Raw genomic sequence first — 20,121 nt, forward strand, 5'->3', positions numbered from 1 at the left:
AACTTATGGCAGCGATATGTTCGCCCTTTTTCGAACTTAGCATTTGAGTATAAATATAAAAATAACGAGAATGAAGTATGAAAACAAGTGAGAATGCTACAGTTGAGTGTGCTTGACTATGAGATACGTGCTACTTTTCAACAAAAGCAAATCAAAGCAAATTAATGTACTGATCATATGCAAAAATATACCAACGACTTTATTATGTAGTATATCAATATCTTTTTAAAGGAAGCGCAAAGTCATAATACACTTTTAATCTATGGGTAGTGGGTATAAAACCAAGTAAGAAAGCTGTAGATACGTTGTACCCATTTTCAATAAAAGCAAAACTGTGTAGGATTATTCTTAAAATATAACAAATAAATATATTGAAAAAACACTAAAATATACCGAAGGCTGTGCTTGGAATATCGACATAGGATTAGATTCAAAATATACCAGATTATCGAATCAGCTGTTCATGCTGATCAAGAATAAATATACTTCATGAGATCGAAGATGACTCATTCCGCCATACATTTGCTGGAGACACAAAGTTATAATACCCTATAATCTTTGGGTAGCGGGTATAATTAAAGAGCTATCAGTTATATTCACACTCGTGGACAAACTTGCAGCTCTGTGCTTAGTGGCTGACACAATGTACCTTTGAAATTATTATTTCACAACTTTAAAAAACTGAAAATGTTTTGAAATTGGACCCAAGAGTGAAGACTGACAAAAAACTTGGTGCTACACTGCAACAGTTCTAATCTTGGCTAGCAAGTGAATCGATGGGAGAAAGTAGAAAACGAGAACGAGAACAGAAACAATAATTTCCGTTGTTGTCAACGTTTCAGTTGGACAGACAGACAAGAGACAGACAATGCTTTCGGTTGCCTTGAGGATACTGTCGCCTGGCCGTTTCCTGGCCATCTTTACCTCCTCCATCCGGCTACCGTGCTCATCCACTCATCTCATCTCATCACATCGCTTCGCTTCGCATCGCATCTCGTCTCTTCGTCATTGAACACTCTGAGGGTCCACACTTGATGTATTTCCGACGGGCTCCGACAGTTGCTATTTTGTTGCGTGGACATTTCATTTGTCTGTTTGTTGTGAAAGGCAATCGCAATTTCTGCACTTGAATTGCTTATACCCCGTACTTTTTACTACTGGGTATGTCAGTTTTAATGTATTTGATAAACTCTTCTTAAACTTATGAAAATACTTGTAACTTTTAATTTTATCACTTAGGGTATTAAAGTGTCGCATCTCTAATTAGTATTGACACATACATTGCTCATTTAACAGGTAAACAATTTGCATTTGTTAATGCTTTTGTTTTTTCCTACGCAATTTTCTAATTATAAATTGTTTTTTGGGCTCTTCAGTGAACATTTTACCAAATTGTTTCTGACAGCTTTAATTAACAGTTCGAAGTTTAGCATAATTGAAAATGTTGTTGCCATTTGCGAAATCTGTTTTGGTTTTTATGATGCCAGCTTTGAAGATTTTTTTGCTCTGCCTTAAGGTGTTTTTTGATGTTCGGAATGAGGTCAACGACGAGGCGAACATTTCTTTGGGTCTGAAAGCCATTCTTTGCGTACTATCTTTACAAGTGTGTGTTAAAACACTTTTATTAGCTCTCGTGCATTCATGCGGCTATATATCAAATGCGAACTATCTATAACTTTTGATGTTCTTATAATGGTTGAGTCACGATCTCCGTAAATAATGAGTTCCAAGGGACGCCTGTCCACGCATTCTTCTAGCACTTTTGACACTTGAATGGCAAAATTTTCGCATATATGTAAATCGAATATTCGCAAGAATCTCAAACGTGTGCACGTTCTGATAAGATCCAAGTATATCTCTGTCATATCAATGATAGTTTCCAGCAATGAAATGCGTAGTTCTTCCAACAAACTGAGTTGTCTCAACCAGTGCACACAATCGGCATTCGAAAAGCGACAGGTGAGAATCTTTAGCGAACTAATTGTTGCCAACAGTTTAGCCTCATTCAGATCCGATATTATGTGTCTAATATCCAGCGATACTAAGCTCACATGGCTATAAGCTAAACTCTGAAGTATTTCGGAAGAACAAGCTTTTGGCTTTTGGAAACAATAGAGCGTCTTTGCTTTGGGCTTAAGGTAGAAGCTGAGTTCCTCCAATTGGGGACTATCCTTAATAACATCCTTTAAACTGGAACTATCCACGCGTGATGTTAAACTGAGTTGACGTAGATGCGGCATCGAATGACACGATCTCCGCAATTCTTTAGAACTCAAGTTTACGTCCAAGGTGAGTGTTTCCAACTGCTTGAAAGGTCTTAGTACTCTGCTCATATTTCCACATTCTGCGAAATAAGCAATCATCATGAGTCATTTCCACTGTAAATATTGCAAAAGGGCTTACTCACTGTATGAGAAAATTTCTAATTGTTTTAGTTGATGCAAACTTCCTGCCATTTTTATTATATTCTGAGCGTTTTGTCGTTTTTTGCAATCGAATTGCCATAACTTCAAACTCTGCAGTTGCTGCATGCCAATTATTAGTTTACAGAATTGCCTAAAATAATATTTTCGTTCATTGCCATAGTGTTTATTCAAAGAATGCATCAGGTCATCGACATCAACACATAATGTTTTTACATTTTTATAAACTACCGACAGCAGTTTGAAGTCATGCACAGATATCTCGGCCATAAGCACAATATGTGTATAGTTGAAACTACTTGTCCAACGATTGAAGACATCACGAAAATAATGACATGTCTCTGCGAAACTTAGATGATCTTCCATTTCCAAGTATTTCAAAATAGTTTCCAGACAATAATCATTGAGCTGCAATATGTGGACCCTACTTTCGTTTGCCTTCATTGTGATACAAGAACGCGATTGCAACTAAAGCTTTCTTATCATCGTATTTCTTTATACCAAATTTTCAGTTCTTAATCAAATTTTTAAGACTTTTAAAAATTATCTATATAGATAAGACTGTAAACAGTTAATATTTGAGTATACACGTGTATGAACAGATAACAGTATATGCAGACAGACGCCTGCAGTTATTTGATCGATGAATCAGTAAGAGAGCTTAAAAGGCAAAGAGTTTGCGAAGAGATTCACTGAGAGAGAAATAACCTAAGAGAAGAAAGAGTGATTGAAAGAATAGAGCGCGAGACAATCTCATATATTTTGCACTCTATGCTATTTTTAAATTTAATAATAGTCTTAGTCATAGTCTTTGGTATATTATTTTATATTTTAGTACTTTAATTTGTCATATAAGAATAATACCGCAATGTTGTGCATCTCACAGTGGAGTAGACTCGATGGTAGCTTTCTTGATTCTTTTTGATATTTAGTGATATTTGAACAAAAATATTACGGATCTCTAAACAAAGATTAAGTTCAAAATACATACAAGGGCATTTTCCCTCCCATTTTCGAATCGAAATCGATTAATTAATTAAAAAGCTCTGCAAAATGAGCAAATGATTGAAATAACCATAATGTTTGAGTATATACAGATTTTTTACGACATAAAAACGATCCCCTTTTTTAGGGTATTAATTCGAAAGGCAATTTGGAATAAATGATACAATTTCAATTCTGGGCAGGTTGTGCTTAAATGTTAAATATGTATGTAACTACTCTTAGCTGTCATTTAAAAATTCCATAAATATTAAAAAATATCAACAAGCTGGCTGGCAAATACCGGCATTCCATACACCATTCACACACGGACGCATTAAGTTTTATTGGCATCGCACAACTACTGACCTACTTTATAAAAACCGAAGCTGGCACACACACACACTCACACACACAGCTAGACAGAGAAAGGGAGAGATACAAACAGCAAAGCACACCTGCTGACAGAGCAGACACAAATCACACATACACACACACACACACAGAGAAAGGGATACGTTGCACAGCACGAAAGCAGCTTTGATCTATGGCCCAGCCCTATAGCCCTGAAGCCTTCTGCCAACCAGGCAGAATAAACAGAAAAACTTTTCAGAAAGTAATTTCAGCCATTTGCACGTTAATTAAATTAACACAGCAAGTGCTCATCATCAGCCACAAAGCTGGCGCCCAACGACCGGAAACTAAATACGGCATCAACTTTGGCATCCCAACTCTCGAATTAGATGAACAAAACCAGTAAAAAGTAAATCTGACTATTTCAAGTTGCATATTATTGAGAGAGTAGATAGGATAGCAGCCCATTTCTTTTTTGTATGTTTTGCATTTGGGTTATCTATGCAGTGTGTCTTAAAAATTGGGGGAAATTCAAAAGGGAAACTGTTTGGCCATCGAACCACACAAACCATTAAATCGGTCACTTAACCATCTGCCAGATTAAATGCTGATAGAAGCCCGAATTGGGGCGGAGACGCTAAATCACAGTTTATGGCCCTTTGGCAAATACAAAAGTGCGGCGCGGAGGCCCATTATTTTATTTTTTATTTTTATTTTATTTGCAAGCGATGTTAGTAGTAGATGTTTGTGTGGCACACGCATATGAATACATAAAAAGTCGATCAAAATGCATGGCAGAAACAATTTAAAATAATTCAAGAGACCCTTGCGGGCAGCCACAAACACAGGATGGCAGGCAGACGAGAGCCCAGCAAAAGCTCTACTCTCTCTTCTGCGTAAGATTATCCTGCAGATACGCTCGTACTTACTTATCGCACATACAGACGAGCCAAAGTGCGTGTATGCAAGGAATTATCAAGTGTTTGTCAACACGAACACACACACACACACTCGCACACGCACATAACCTCAAACAGACACAGACACTTGGACAAAGACGATTGAGGGTGTCGGGCTGTAAGCACTACAAAGAGCTTATGTAAAGTGAAAGTGTGCGCGGTCGTGTCATAAGAAAGTGTCCGTCGTCTCGCCTCCTTCCCAGTCCGCTTACACATGCGAGAAATGCGTCAGGCAAACGACCGGAAAGATACACACACACACACACGGACACACACATACGGCTTGCATGCTCATGTACATACATAAATAAGTTTCCGGATTAAACGCACACCTCGACCGCCATTGTCATCAGCCCAAGTTGGCGCAATAAAACCAAAATGAAACTGTGCATGAAACTTTCGCCTGCTTATACCCTCTGTACACATAATTATGTCAAGGGTATGATCAGCTCATATTACCAATTATATAATAATTGAAATTTGTATTTTGTAAATTAGATTCATGATTAAAAATATTATCCTACTTAACTGAAAATATGTATTTTATATAAAGGGAATTTCCTAGTTGATCAGTCACATATCCAACATTAGTTTCCTCCGCTAAGTATGTCATTTGGAAGGATACTTATGGATAAATATATAGATGTATGTGTGTATATATGTGACACATGTGTGTTTGTGAAATTCGCTTCTTATGTGCATACTTCAAAGGCATAAGTCATATGCACAGCAAGATTTGCTAGAGGTCATCGAATAAAACACATTTAAGTTAAAATATTGTATAAGAATAAATATATGTGACTCTCTTTAAACCTGACTTAGTTGAAAAATTACGCTTTTGGTATTATAAATTTAATCATAATTCATTAAACTGAGCATGAAAATCATCTAACACAATTGTTTGTATATGTAAATTTATTGAATTTTGGGCAATATACATTTATTCAAAATTTTTTAAATTCAGAATTTGGTCGAAAGCTACTTAATTAAATTTTATTTAATTTTGGTAATAAAGACTTAATCACAATTAAAGAATTTATGCATATAAATCGGAAGCACGGACACAAATCAGAATTTTGTCTAGCACTAACTATATTATTAGCATATTTAAATTAAAATTATTATTATGGCTAAACATTTTTAAAGCATAATTCTTATTTTTCTTAAATTTACAGTTTTTGTAAACTTTGTTATGTGTTTTTTTTGGTGTATCCCAAACAGAATTTGCATATACAATATATACTGCTTAATGGCAAGTCTTGTGTGAAATTTAATACCGAATCAGAAGTTTAATGTTTTATAAAAACTTGATTGTCATTTGTAAAGACAACTATAAATATTCGAAAAGAAAATATATTTTATTTTCTTTTCCCCCTCTTCCCAGCAAATAAACGAGTGGGAAAGTGAGAAAATGAGCAAAGAGACAGAGAAAAGGCAACTGCTTGTGCTTGTCCTTGTATACGGAAATATTTCATTTTTATTATGTATGTATTTGTTTTTCCTTGTTGTCCTTGCGACTGGTCCACATTCAATATTTAACAGTCTCAACAAATTACTTTAACCCTTTTCAAAGCTGTGTACCCTTAAGGCTTTAAGTCATTTGTCAAAAACTGCAAAAACGGCTTATGGAAAATTCACACACACACACACACACACACCGACACTCAAACTGAGAGCCCATTTCACACTTTCTTATGCAAATGCTGTGCTTATTTTCGTGTCTTTCGAGGCGATTCGAGTGTAACCAGGATAAATAATAATATATATGCTGGGGCAGCTGAAAAGTGCCGCTGGGAGTGGAGATGCTGAGGCCCCTCCCCTCACACACATTGCTGTCAACTTCTTCGCACATTAAGCCTACTTTATTTTTGGCTCGTGTCAGATTAAATTACTTGGCCAGACGACAGCCGTTGAAATGCTCGCAACATTCATGGGCCCTTCAATATCCCACAAAAGTCACAAATTAACGTCAATTCCTCGAAGCGAATACAAATCAAATGCATGTCAAACACAACAAATCAATTCTCTACACCTTTTGTGAGCGGCAAACGATGATAAAAACCCTGTTAACAGAACTGGCCAATTGGCAAATCAAAAAAAAAAAATATAAGACTTACTCAAAGTTAATGTTATTCTTATTTATTTCATACTAAATATTCATAGGCAAAATTGAATTTACAAAACAAAAGAGTCTTGGGCTTCAATTGTTTTAAATATCTTATACAAACATTTAGCTTCTCAATAAAATGTTGTTTTATTAGGTTAATCAATTCCTAGAAAACAAATCTAGCATACTCCATTTCTAAGAATGTGTTTTAAAGGCTAACATTTGAAGTAGACTAAACGCTAAACAGGCTAATATAATTTAGCCCCAGCTAAATTTAAATGCAGAGCTAAGGCAACCCAGGCAGACATTAGTAGCGGCAGCAGATAAAGTGCATTATCCTGTAGAGGTGAACGAAATGAAATAAAGTAAAAAAAAAGAAAAGAAAAGGGAACCAGGTGTAACCGAACCCATGCCATTATAAAAGCTTATAATTGAATTTTTTATAATTCGCTGAGCTGGGCAAGCAACCAACCAACCAACTGAAACTGAAACAACTCTGACCAGCCATGAGCGGTCTATGTGGTATTCTCTTTTGTCGTTTTTTTTTCTACTCAACTCCCCGGTATTTCCACATAAAACACAGCCGGCACAGCACCGCCAGAAGCTCGAACATTTAATAGTTGGAGCCCATAAATTCGGTAGCTCTTTGATACAATTAGGAGAAATGCTTGCTCTTCGATTCTAGTACATCGCTGATAGCCTAACGTGGCTGGTTTTGTGGTTTTCTTTATTGGTTACTTCGTGGAAAACTGATGTGAATTGGTGCCATTAAATTTCGTGGCTTCGAGGCGATATTGAATGGGCGTTCGTGGTATAGACACCATAAAAACACCGTAGAAAAAATCATTAGTAAAACCGAAAGGAAATGTCGAAAGTAAAAGGATATTTTACAGAGAATCCGCTAAAATATTATTACTATTTCTTATCTATCGAAAATGGCTTTTAATGGAATGGCGAGCTTAGTATCTTTTTTTATCAATCGCGAACACTTAAGATTATTAATGTTATAAAATGTGAATATAGTAAAGTCAATTTGACATTACTAAATATTTATTTTTATTTACAAAATTTGACAAATTCTTTGGATGTTAGATATAAATAAGTTTCTCCCAGACGCCAACAAACAACAACGAAGATTATCCTAATCAGGGATAATATCTTTCTCCACGTGAATTGAATCATACCAAATTCCAGTCAATTTTGTGTTTTCTCCCGTACAATGGGCAAACAATCTAATAAACTAGATTTCTGCAAATTCAACATACAACTGCTCTCGGACAAGAGCGTCGTCTTAGTGACAGCCACGGGATTCGAGTCAGAAATATTTGTGCCTCAGCTGAAAAACAATCGCATCGCTTTAACCAATGTAGTATGCAGTCGACAGCCGAAGAATCAGAGAAGTGAAACTCGACTTAGTGTTCGTCCCAACTTGATCCGATCAAATCGAATAACAAACCGCAGACTGATCACAGCAACTGCGGGTTTGACGCCTGCCCTGGCTAAGGCAAATACTTTGGGTCTGAAATTCGATATCAAGCTCATTTCGAATGGAAACGTGGTGCTTGTGGAATGTAACGGCTATGAATCTGAGATATTCTTGCCTCTTATTTCTAGTCGTTCCGTTACCATGAAACGCGTCTCCGCTCTGGAATTAACGCGATATGCCTGGCAAATATCGTTGAATGAGAACACTGAAAAGGGCAGAGGCTCGGCTGCCGCACTGGCTGCTTCTCTGGCAGCTCAGGCCGTGGGCTTAACCAAGCTATTGGTGTCTCCTTCAGATATTGTAAGCAGTGAAACGTCATCGTCGCTGATAGTGAAGGAAAAAAAGAAAAAGAACTCGAAGCTTCTACTGAAAGCAGCCGGTGACGCAAAGATTAAGGAACTTGCAAAATATAAGTCTCCTTCCTCTGCCTACAAGTTGTGACAAAGTTCGATCGCATGACATTAGATCATCACATCATATGCTAAATAGGCTTTCAGATGTCAAAATATTTATGTACTCTCACTACAACCAGTAATGTAAAGCAATTGTATTAAAGTTTCGTTAACTGAAATCATTTGGGCCCCGCAATGATGCATTTTAAATCCAATTACAATCAGCACAAATTCACAATGAAGTTATTGCTAGACAAGAATATTTTGTTGGTCGAGTGTCCGGGTCGTGAGGCGCAATTGTTTATGCCGGTTCTCCTCGACGGTTCCATCGTTCTTCAGAACATCGTCTTTGATAACAATGCGCCGTTGCCACACCGCATAAGGCCAACAATGCCGGTCCTCAAAATGCCGTCCACAATGAACGTGAACGCGAAGACATCGCCGTATTCTCACGCTGTACCCAATACACAGCCGAAGTCGAGGAAACGAGCCGGCACTCTGCATACGGTTAACGCTCCCTTATCGGTCAAAAGCACGAGCTTTAAATGGGTTCGTTCTGGCAGTGAAAAGCCAAAGATCGTAAACACATTGAAGAAACATTCAACGCCTGTTCGGGGTCCTTCTATAACGCCTTCAATTGTCGAAATCAAGTTTCCTTCAGTTGTAGCTCTCAAAGAACCTCCAACATTTGATGCGGTACGGAATATTTTTTGCAGAACTGTAGGATCGTCTACTCTTCATAGCCATCAATAAATTGCCAATTAAAAAATAAAATGACTTCCAGAAAGTCACGTGTGTATCTCATTATTTGCAGCCCACATGAAAACGTTGCCCACATTGCGTGACACGTGAATATCGATTCATTTCTATGTAAATTTTAAACTTCTTAATATATTAAAATATCTATAAATATATTATTTTCTATTCTAAAATTTTAGATTAACTAAATCACGCAAATATTTAATGATAAATATAAAATATATTTAAAAAAAAATATAAATATAATTTATATACAAAAAATAAATATCATTTAAATTTGGGTAATTCTCTGACGGATGTCGCATGCGATCATCTTTTCAGTGAACAAAAAAAAAACATAACCTGCAACAATTTTAAAAATAAGAAAAGTTTACTCTTATAGCTCTAGATTAGTACTTTAATTTGAGCTAAGAATGGTTTTGGAATTTTCTTTCTGTTTTGTTTTCTGTTCTGATAATTGCAAAAATTAACAAATTCGTACGCAAAACTAAAAAATTAATGAATCAGTATCAGGATCTCAGAGACTATAAGAGACAGAGCTATAATTTTTTTCAACAGCATTTGTTATGTTTGCACGCAGATCAAGTTTGTTTAAAATTTTTGCCACGCCCACTTCCGCCCCCGCAAATCAAAAAAAACGAATAACAAGCGTAATTTTAAAGCTATAGTTGCGAATTTATACGTATATACAATAATTACTATAGTAGTTATGATTTCTGAAAATTTGGTTGCGATCAGACAAAAATTGTCGAAGTTATTAAAGAAATACATTTGTATGGGCAAAAACGCCTACTTACTAGGGGTCTTAGTTGCTTTGGCTGACAATCTGGTATATTTTTTGAATGCGGTACAATAACGAAATACCAAATATACCATTTGGAATATTTTTAGTTTTTTTGGCAGTATATTCAGTATATTTTGAGAAAAATACCGCAAACTATATTTCTTTTATTCAAAATGGGTAGCGGGTATCTCAGTGTACTCGACTGTAGCTTTCTTACTTGTTTTTTTATACCCGCTACCCATAGGGTAGAAGGGTATTATAACTTTGTGCCGGCAGGAAATGTATGTAACAGGTAGAAGGAGGCATCTCCGACCCTATAAAGTATATATATTCTTGATCAGCGTCAACAGCCGAGACGATATAGCCATGTCCGTCTGTCCGTCTGTGTGTCTGTCCGTCTGTCCGTCTGTCCGTATGAAACACTGGATCTCAGAGACTATAAGAGATAGAGCTATAATTTTTTTTTCGACAGCATTTGTTATGTTTGCACGCAGATCAAGTTTGTTTCAAATTTTTGCCACGCCCACTTCCGCCCCCGCAAATCAAAAAAAATCGAATGACAAGCGTAATTTTAAAGCTAGAGTTCCGAATTTTGGTATATACAATAATAACTATAGTAGTTATGATTCCTGAAAATTTGGTTGCAATCAGATAAAAATTGTCGAAGTTATTAAAGAAATACTTTTGTATGGGCAAAAGCGCCTACTTACTAGGGGTCTGAGTTACTTTGGCTGACAATCTGGTATATTGTGCCGTCTATGGTATATTTTGAATGCGGTACTATGTCGATATACCAAATATACCATTCGGTATATTTTTAGTATTTTTGCAGTATTTTCGGTATATTTTGAGAAAATACCGCAAAATATATTTCTTTTATTCCAAATGGGTAGCGGGTATCTCACAGTCGAGTACACTCGACTGTAGCTTTCTTACTTGTTTTTAACTGTAAGGGTGATCGCACGCGACATTTACCAGAGAATTACGCATATATAGCTTGGCGGGAACACTCAACTGATAACAAAAATATTGAAGCAAACTGAGTGCAAATAAGAATTATTTTTATATTCAATGCGGCCGACATAGGGTATTTTAGTTTTCTATAACTGTATGCAACACGTAGACTAGAGCGTCCTAGTCGACACAGTCATCTTCGTCTTTCATATGCTTAAGCCGCCAAACTCTGTGACAATAAATCGCATAGGTATTTTATGGTCGAGCAATCTCAACTATGGCTTGCTAACTTGTTTTGTTTTTTGCTCGTTGAACAATAGGAGTATTTGATTGCCCTAAAAAGTTACTCAAGAGTACATCAATTTCAAATCAACCGCTAGGGACGTCCTTCACCTTAAGACCTTCATTATCAGCATATTTCGAGTTTTTTACTTACGAAAAATCTCAATCACTGAAATAGCTAAATGAACAACATTTAAAATACCAAAATAAAAGAATATTTGCCAAAGGTTTTATTTTTAATTGAATTCAATCAGCAGATTAGCAATACAAAATAGTCATGGAATTCTATATGAATATGTTAATAGTCGTAATTGTTGGAGTTCAATTAGTAATCAACGAAAGGTGGGGGGAAAGGTTAGAACTGATGATACTGGGACCCACGTAGCCCCGGAAGTCGCTTTTAGCCATATAGTATATGCCGATGCCGCCTAAAGGCACTGGCGGCTTGAACTCAACATCCTGTATATCAATCAACGGAATTGTTTTTTGTGATGCATCGTCCAAGATTCCCGAGTTGGTAAATTCTAGATATTGGTTATTTCTTGAATATCGCGGATCCGACCACTGCCATGTCGCCAAATGTAGATTGTCAATGCTCACCTGTTTTCTGTTGTAAACATTATCATTCGACTGCCAAATGCTATTTACCTCCGGGTCGATTAATTTGCCTTTTACAAAATCCCATTGGCTGAAATGCACTTTCAGATTCAGATGTCCATCCAAAACCTGGAATCGCACACCGGTCACCACAAAAGTTGTATCATCTGGTTTCGTTACTTCATCTAGATCTAATGATCGATTTTGATAAGTTAATGTGTGATAGTCGACTCCCTCCTTAGCATTGGAATCACCGATTTCATAGTTATCGACTGGTTTCCACTCCACAGTTGATTCGTTGATGAGACCACGGGGCAAGAGTTCTCCCTGCTGGATTTGCAAATGGAATATACGATTCCTCTTCACAAACCGCAGTCCAGTCACCACTTTGTTTGCATTGACATCCGATAATGTTTCTCGAAGATTGAAGTAGCGATCCGACTTTGGGCCTTGTTCATCACAGAGACAGAAGCAATAGCTGCAATCGATGGACAAAAATTTTTTCCAGCTCTTTACTTTATTGACGTCCCGCCAACACTTTTCGTTCTTTCCCAAACTCTTCGATTCACCGTATTCAATATACTCATAGCGACGAGTGCTGTTTTCTGGTGATTGGCATACAGTCAGAACCGAGTCTATAAATTGGCAGTCGTGAATCCGACCCGAACATTTGGGCTGTTGAGCGCAAAACTTTTCATCGGAGCAACTTTTGCTGGTTGTGTTATGATAATCAGCGCAAGTCCGACTACATGACCCATAGGTGTTTAGATCCACTTCATTCTCAATGTATCCTTGTAGCAGCCGCGTAACCTCGTCGTAGGTAATGTTCTGTATATGTGGCGAAGGTTCGCAACGCCATAGAAGACGATCAGCTTTTTCCGTCACTTCTTTGAGAGTAGTTAGAGCATTTTTGGTAATCTCATTATAGTTCTGTCGGACAGAATTCCTTTTTATAATGAAATTGCCATTTCCGGAAACTCTTTGGATCATCATTGAGTACTCGATCAGGATATAAGCCATAAGTTCGAATAAAGCGATTTCTTTATATATAGAGTAAAATATATGCTGTGGGGATTGTCGCATTTTGCACCGTATGTTCATAGGAATTTCATAAATCATCGACAATTCCTTTAATTTCCAATTGAATTTCCCGCATGTTCCGTCGTACTTATTGCATTTCAAACCGTGAAGTGGAAGATAAAACCAATCGATTGGTCTTGTCAAAAATGGGTTAAATATCCGTTGAGATACTGTTTCAGTGAAGATCAAGAGAGTATCTTCCTCTATTTCATCTATAACCTCCATATATTTAAAATGCTCGGTTATCGCATGAAGCCCTACAAATATACATCGTTCGTTCATTAAACGATTATACAAGCTTTTCTCAGGCGTTGTTAAGTATAGCTTCTCGATTTGCCGAACTTGCGCACTGACATTCTTGAAACGTTGAATTACTTTGAGTTGATACTCTCTGACCCTTTTAGCATCAAGGTCGCTCGTCTCCTTGTCTAATTCTATAATATCCAATTGCACAAATGAAACTACTTCTTTAGCGGCATTTACAAAACTCAGGTCTGCATGATTCGGGTTCGATGTTGAATGACTGGACTGGATGAAGATTAAAAGTACCAAGAGAAAAGGCAAGTAAAGCGCCAATTGTAGCAGCTGCATTGCACGTATTTTTGTATTGCGAGTACAACAGAACTGTGATCGCGAACAAACAAAACGGAACTAAATCGAAACTGATGATAAGCAAAGGCACAAATTTCACAGCTTGGCGTAGATTAGCCGACAATCTTTGAAATGTTAGCAAAGGCTAATCAAATACAGTGAAACCTCTTTGACAGTCGACTATTATTGTTCGACAAACAAACAAAAGAAATAATCAAGCTACTGGTAAGTGTGTTCGACTGTGAGTTACTTAATACCATTCTTAATTAAAGCAAATTAGTGTGGTATAATTAAAAAATATCAAATAAATTAAAAAAAAAATATTTTCAATATGAATTTCCTTTTTTGGTATATCAATAAATACCATAGAACACCAAATAAAGAGAATGAGAACCAAGGTTAAGTAAAATACAATTTTGTTTGAATAACTTGTAAATTGATCGCAACTAAATTGGGTAGTCGGAAAGACTTTAGTATATATTATGCTATGATTACCAAAAATTCGTTTTATCGATTACGTACAACAATGAAAGCTGGTGTCAAAAAAAAACGCATCTCTATCTGTATAGTCTCCGGAAGGCACACAATATCGTCTAGGATTTTAAAGTTGATAAATAAAATACATATATGTTTTATGGGGTCGGAGATGCCTCGCTTTCACTTTCAGTTAGCACAAAGTTTTAATACCCTTCTAAAACATGGTTTATTTATTAGATTTTGTATCCTATTGTTAGTCTCAATTAAGAAGAATATTCAATAAAATAAATAAAAATAAGTAGGAATGTTCTAGTCAAGAGACCTTGACTGAGATATACCATGTACCCAAAATCTTTAAAGTCTTTTAGAGTAGAGTGTAATTTGGCACCTCAAGCAAACCTGATTATGGCTTTCTTACTTTTTTGAGCAACTAACTGACAATAGATTACAAATATTAGTTTTAATGTTGTATTTATTTAAAAAAAACACAGGCGTGTCTAACCTTATAACACAAATAGTTTCCTTATCAATTTCTGTCAATTTGTTTACGCTCGACACAAAATCTGAGACTGGAACAGCTGAATGAACAAAACTTAGAATGAATATGTATATGTACTAAAAAAACAAAAGACTATTTGTCAAACGATTTATTTATAATTCAATTCAATCAGCAGACAAGCAACACAAAAACAGATTTCCAAACATTTTCTTTCTTTTTAAATATGAACATCGAAATATGTTAATAATGTTTATAGAATCTTACAGTCGTTGTTGTTGAAATATATATAAGTATTCAATTAGTAATCAACCAAGATGAGGGGAAAGGTCGTAGCTGACGATTTTGGGGCCCACAAAGCCACCGAAGCCACTAGCGAATCTGGATTCGTATTCATAACCTCTGTGGTGGATGCCGATGCCGGCTAAAGGCACTGGCGGTTTGAACTCGACTTCCTGTATGTCAATAAACGGAATTGTCGTTTGTGATGCATCCCCCCACCCTCCCGAGTTGGTAAATTCAAGATATTGAGAGTTCTTTGAATATCGCGGGTTCTCATAGGCTAGTGTTGGCACTTGTTTATTATCGAGACGTAGCTGTTCTCTATTGTAAACATTGTCATTCGACTGCCAAATGCTATTTACCTCCGGGTCGATTAATTTGCCTTTTACAAAATCCCATTGGCTGAAATGCACTTTCAGATTCAGATGTCCATCCAAAACCTGGAATCGCACACCGGTCACCACAAAAGTTATATCATCTGGTTTCGTTACTTCATCCAGATCTATAGCTCGATTTTGATAAGTTAATGTGTGATAGTCGACTCCTTCCTTAGCAGTGGTATCACCGATTTCATAGTTTTCGACTGGTTTCCACTCCACAGTTGATTCGTTGATGAGACCACGAGGCAAGAGTTCTCCCTGCTGGATTTGCAAATGGAATATACGATTCCTCTTCACAAACCGCAGTCCAGTCACCACTTTGTTTGCATTGACATCCGATAATGTTTCTCGAAGATTGAAGTAGCGATCCGACTTTGGGCCTTGTTCATCACAGAGACAGAAGCAATAGCTGCAATCGATGGACAAAAATTTTTTTCCAGCTCTTTACTTTATTGACGTCCCGCCAACACTTTTCGTTCTTTCCCAAACTCTTCGATTCACCGTATTCAATATACTCATAGCGACGAGTGCTGTTTTCTGGTGATTGGCATACAGTCAGAACCGAGTCTATAAATTGGCAGTCGTGAATCCGACCCGAACATTTGGGCTGTTGAGCGCAAAACTTTTCATCGGAGCAACTTTTGCTGGTTGTGTTATGATAATCAGCGCAAGTCCGACTACATGACCCATAGGTGTTTAGATCCACCTCATTCTCAATGTATCCTTGTAGCAGCCGCGTAACCTCGTCGTAGGTAATGTTCTGTATATGTGGCGAAGGATCGCAACGCCATAGAAGGCGATCAGTTTTTTCCGTCACTTCTTTGAGAGAAGTGAGAGCCGTTTGAGTAATCTCATTATAGTTCTCTCGAACAGAATTCCTTTTTTGTAGTAAAATTGCCATTTCCAGAAACCTTTTGAATCATCATTGAGTACTCGATCAAAATGTATGCCATAAGTTCACCGAGAGCGATTTCCTTATATAACGAGTAGAAGAGTTGTTGAGGTGATTTTTGTCTCGAACACCTTAAATATATATGCAACTCATGCTTTTTCGACAACATGTTTAATTTGCTTATAAACTCGTTACATTCATCATCGTACTTATTACATTCAAAACCGTGCAATTGCAAATAAAACAAGTCAATAGGTCTTGGCAGAAATGGGTTAAATCTACGTTGAGAAGCAGTTTCAGTGAAAATCAACAGAATATCTTCCTCCTTTTCATCCATATCCATCATAGCACTAAAGTGATCGGATATTGCATGAAAAGACAATTCTATAAAACGATCGTATATGAAATAATAATACAATCGTCTTTCAGGTGATGTCAAGTGTATCTTCTCGATTTGGCGAACTTGCGCACCGACATTCTTGAAATGTTGAATAACTTTGAGTTGATATTCTCTGACCCTTTCAGCATCAAAGTCCCCCGTCTCCTTGTCTAAGTCTTCAATATCCAATTGCACAAATGAAACTACTTCTTTAGCTGCATTTATAAAAGCCAGGTCTGCATGATTCCGGTCTTGGCTTGAATGACTGGATTGGATGAAGATTAACAGCACCAGGAGTAAAGGCAAGCAAAATGCCAAATGGAGCAACTGCATCGTACGTATTTTTGTATTGCGAGTACAAAAGAACTGTGATCGCGAACAAATAAAGCGGAACTAAACCGAAGCTGATGATGATTAAAGACGCAAAGTTCATACATTTGTGTGTGTCTGCTAATCTATAAAATGTGCGCAAAGGCCAATCAAATACAGTGAAATCTCTATTGACCGGACACGATCAACCGATCGAGTAATCAAATTGGACTACCAAGTTTCTTACTCCATCTTTGCTATAAAGCTTGCGTACTCAAATCGCAGATCGATATTTTTAATAATGATAATTTTTTAACAATAAATATTAGTTTCCTTGTATTTAATTAATAGAGCATTTTGGAACAAAGAATTCTGCCTTATTTTGACTAATAAACTTGGGCACCAATTAAAATGGGTAATAAAGAAATACAATAATGTTAAATATCTAAATCTCGTGCAACGAGCTGATTCAAAACTAAAGCGTGTTTGGCACGACAATGTTTGCATACATTAATTACATATTTTATAAGGCATAGGCAAGTTTTTTTAGTTTTTCCTTTGTAAAATTAATAACATAATAAACTATTGGTTATCATACTATAATCGAATGCTTATTTGTGGCACTATTTTTGCTTTTACAAATAAATTGCGATTAACCTATAGATGCCGAAGAGTATATAATACATATTTATTTATATTATCAATAATAAATTGTAAATGAAAAATTTTATATTATTTGGGGAATCTGATTTTAATTTAATCTTTGCAACGTTTGTTCTACTGTGCGACGACACATATTCTATTGACAGACGACACACAGTTCCACTGTTTCTATTTTTTAAGCGAAGATTAGACAGTGTTCGTATTCAAAAACGTTTCATATGGTTTCATAATCAATTCATTTAAAATTTCATAAATAATTTGAATATAATAATATTGTTTTGAAAACTTTGTAACTTTTAGTAATAGATATTTAAATATTTATCTTCACAATCCTCCTTCTTCTCTTCTTTTGTCAATACAAAAGTGGAACATCAGCCATTAACAAGTAAAAGTTTGTTGTCGGGAATGTCTGTTCCAGAGTACATACAAGATCAAGTAGCTATTAAAGTGGAAGTCAATTCTTCTTCGATTAACACTTAATGTTCTTGGTGTTTTATAAAATTGACAATTCTTAGTTTTTAAGAATTATTCTTGGTTACTTAGAAATTACTGACTACGGGACGCCATTAAACTGATTCATCTGATTCGCTTATCATTTTTTGTCAGACAAAAAAGACAACACACGCTGAAAAATAAAATAAAATAACAAATAATCAAATACAAAAAAATAAATATTTGCCAATATTTTTATTTTGAACTCAACTCAATCGGAAGACAACCACTACAGAAGCATATTTATATTCTTCGTTCAATTTTATTTGATATTCAATAGCCATCGACTTTAAATTATTCAGTTTGGAATCAACGAGAAGTGAGGAGAAAGGTCGTAGCTGATGATCTGGGGTGCCACAAAACCACCGTTCAACCCTCTATATTTGTAGTAGATGCCGATGCCAGCTAAAGCCACTGGTGGAATGGACGCGACATCCTGTATATCAATATAGGGAATTGTCGATTGAGCAACATCCGCCAACATTCCAGTGTTGGTAAACTCCAAATAATCTGTTCATTCCGGTGATGAAGTGTATACACCACTGCTTGGTGGCACAGGCGAATTATCTTATGGAAACATTTTCTTTCGTTTGCCAATTTCCTACGTCCGGGTTGACTAATTCGCCCTTTAAAAAATCTAATTTACTGAAATGCACTTTCAGATTAATGTGTCCATCCAAAACCTGGAATCACCACACAAGTTTTATCATCTGTTTTCATTACATCATTCAGATCTATAGCACAATTTTGGTAAGTTAATGTGTGATAGTCGACTCACCGATTTCATAGTTTTCGACTGGTTTCCACTCCACAGCTGATTCGTTGATGAGACCACGAGGCAAGAGTTCTCCCTGCTGGATTTGCAAATGAAATATACGATTCCTCTTCACAAACCTCACTCCAGTCACCACTTTGTTTGCATTGACATCCGATAATGTTTCTCGATGATTGAAGTAGGGATCCGACTTTGGGCTTTGTTCATCACAGAGACAGAAGCAGTAGCTGCATTCAAAGAAAATCCATCTATTCCAGCTCTCCACCTTATTTAATTTACTCCAATAATTAGAGAACGTTCCCAAACTTTTCGATTCGCCGTATTCAATATACTCATAGCGACGAGTGCTGTTCTCTGGAGATTGGTATACTGATAGGACCGAGTCTACAAATTGACAGTCGTGAATGCGACCCGAGCATTTAGGTTGTTCAGTGCAAAACTCTTCATCGAAGCAACCTTTGCTGGTTGTGCTCTGATAATATTCACAAGTCTGAAAACATGAGGCACCGTTGTTTAGATTCATTTCGTTCTCAATGTATCCTTGAAGCAGTCGTGTAACCACATCGTAAGTAACGTTGGGTATATTCTCCGTGGGATCACAACGCCATAGATGACGATTGGCATTGTCCAGTAAATTCTTAAGTGAATTGATTCCATTTTTGGTGATCTCATTATAGTTTTCTCGAACTGTATTCTTTTCTATAATAAAGTTGTCATTTCCAGAAGCCTTTTGAATCATCATCGAGTACTCGATAAGAATATAGGCCATCAGTTCAGTGTGATTTCCTTATAGAACAAGTAAAACATATACTGGGGCGATTGCAGGTTCCAGCACGTAGTACCATATAATCAATCAATTTTTGGGCATCTGTTTAAATTGCTTCTGATCTCCTAACATTGTTCATCTCCATGGTTGCATTGAACACCGTACAGTATCAGATAAATATCGCTTATATAATTTAACCCAAATGAATTCTTTCTCAATCGCGATATTGCTGCAATTAATCGTAAGAGTGTTTCATCCTGTTCAAAGTCTTTAAGCTCCATGTATTCGAAATTCCTCAAAACCATTGAAAATTCTTTGCCTATATGAAGGGCTTCATTTTCTCGATAAATAACGCTGTACATTCCTTTTTGTGTAACGTGTTGCTTCTCCAATGCTGACATTCTTGAAATGCTGCAACACTTTGAGTTGGTTTTCGAGCATCTTCGTCGCATCAAAGTTAC

At 36.5% G+C, this 20,121-nt stretch overlaps 5 protein-coding genes across 5 annotated transcripts; 1 reads left to right on the forward strand and 4 right to left on the reverse strand.

The window, feature by feature from the left end:
- Positions 1-467: 467 nt before the first annotated feature.
- LOC132792991 (uncharacterized) lies at positions 468-2,880 on the reverse strand. Its single transcript, XM_060802547.1, has 2 exons — positions 2,408-2,880; positions 468-2,344 (listed from the first exon to the last, which is right to left on the reverse strand). The coding sequence occupies exons 1-2, from the start codon at positions 2,865-2,867 to the stop codon at positions 1,611-1,613; spliced, it is 1,194 nt and encodes a 397-aa protein (XP_060658530.1). The 5' UTR covers positions 2,868-2,880; the 3' UTR covers positions 468-1,610.
- Positions 2,881-7,860: 4,980 nt separating this feature from the next.
- On the forward strand, positions 7,861-8,881 carry LOC132792859 (uncharacterized). Its single transcript, XM_060802374.1, has one exon. The coding sequence runs from the start codon at positions 8,044-8,046 to the stop codon at positions 8,749-8,751; it is 708 nt and encodes a 235-aa protein (XP_060658357.1). The 5' UTR covers positions 7,861-8,043; the 3' UTR covers positions 8,752-8,881.
- Positions 8,882-11,696: 2,815 nt separating this feature from the next.
- LOC132792946 (uncharacterized) lies at positions 11,697-13,809 on the reverse strand. Its single transcript, XM_060802486.1, has 2 exons — positions 12,082-13,809; positions 11,697-12,005 (listed from the first exon to the last, which is right to left on the reverse strand). Exons 1-2 carry the CDS (start codon positions 13,747-13,749, stop codon positions 11,952-11,954), a joined length of 1,722 nt encoding a protein of 573 aa, XP_060658469.1. The 5' UTR covers positions 13,750-13,809; the 3' UTR covers positions 11,697-11,951.
- Positions 13,810-15,030: 1,221 nt separating this feature from the next.
- Positions 15,031-16,285, reverse strand: LOC132788200 (uncharacterized). The gene is made up of 2 exons (XM_060795532.1): positions 16,071-16,285; positions 15,031-15,793 (listed from the first exon to the last, which is right to left on the reverse strand). The coding sequence occupies exons 1-2, from the start codon at positions 16,283-16,285 to the stop codon at positions 15,031-15,033; spliced, it is 978 nt and encodes a 325-aa protein (XP_060651515.1).
- Positions 16,286-18,417: 2,132 nt separating this feature from the next.
- LOC132788201 (uncharacterized) lies at positions 18,418-19,663 on the reverse strand. Its single transcript, XM_060795533.1, has 2 exons — positions 18,898-19,663; positions 18,418-18,629 (listed from the first exon to the last, which is right to left on the reverse strand). Exons 1-2 carry the CDS (start codon positions 19,661-19,663, stop codon positions 18,418-18,420), a joined length of 978 nt encoding a protein of 325 aa, XP_060651516.1.
- Between the last annotated feature and the right edge of the window lie 458 nt (positions 19,664-20,121).

Source organism: Drosophila nasuta, chromosome 3 (genome assembly GCF_023558535.2).
Source record: "Drosophila nasuta strain 15112-1781.00 chromosome 3, ASM2355853v1, whole genome shotgun sequence".
Lineage (NCBI taxonomy): Eukaryota > Metazoa > Arthropoda > Insecta > Diptera > Drosophilidae > Drosophila > Drosophila nasuta.

Excerpts from the sequence above, each read along its gene's own strand:
- LOC132792946 (XM_060802486.1), bottom strand. The coding sequence starts at position 13,749 with ATGCAGCTGCTACAATTGGCGCTTTACTTGCCTTTTCTCTTGGTACTT. Across the intron at positions 12,006-12,081 it reads ATGTTTACAACAGAAAACAG|AATTTACCAACTCGGGAATC; the intron begins GTGAGCATTGAC and ends ACCAATATCTAG.
- LOC132792859 (XM_060802374.1), top strand. The coding sequence starts at position 8,044 with ATGGGCAAACAATCTAATAAACTAGATTTCTGCAAATTCAACATACAA.
- LOC132788200 (XM_060795532.1), bottom strand. The coding sequence starts at position 16,285 with ATGGCAATTTTACTACAAAAAAGGAATTCTGTTCGAGAGAACTATAAT. Across the intron at positions 15,794-16,070 it reads GTGGATCTAAACACCTATGG|CTATTGCTTCTGTCTCTGTG; the intron begins GTCATGTAGTCG and ends CATCGATTGCAG.
- LOC132788201 (XM_060795533.1), bottom strand. The coding sequence starts at position 19,663 with ATGGCCTATATTCTTATCGAGTACTCGATGATGATTCAAAAGGCTTCT. Across the intron at positions 18,630-18,897 it reads AGTCGAAAACTATGAAATCG|ATTATTTGGAGTTTACCAAC; the intron begins GTGAGTCGACTA and ends CGGAATGAACAG.
- LOC132792991 (XM_060802547.1), bottom strand. The coding sequence starts at position 2,867 with ATGAAGGCAAACGAAAGTAGGGTCCACATATTGCAGCTCAATGATTAT. Across the intron at positions 2,345-2,407 it reads ATTAGAAATTTTCTCATACA|AATGTGGAAATATGAGCAGA; the intron begins GTGAGTAAGCCC and ends CTTATTTCGCAG.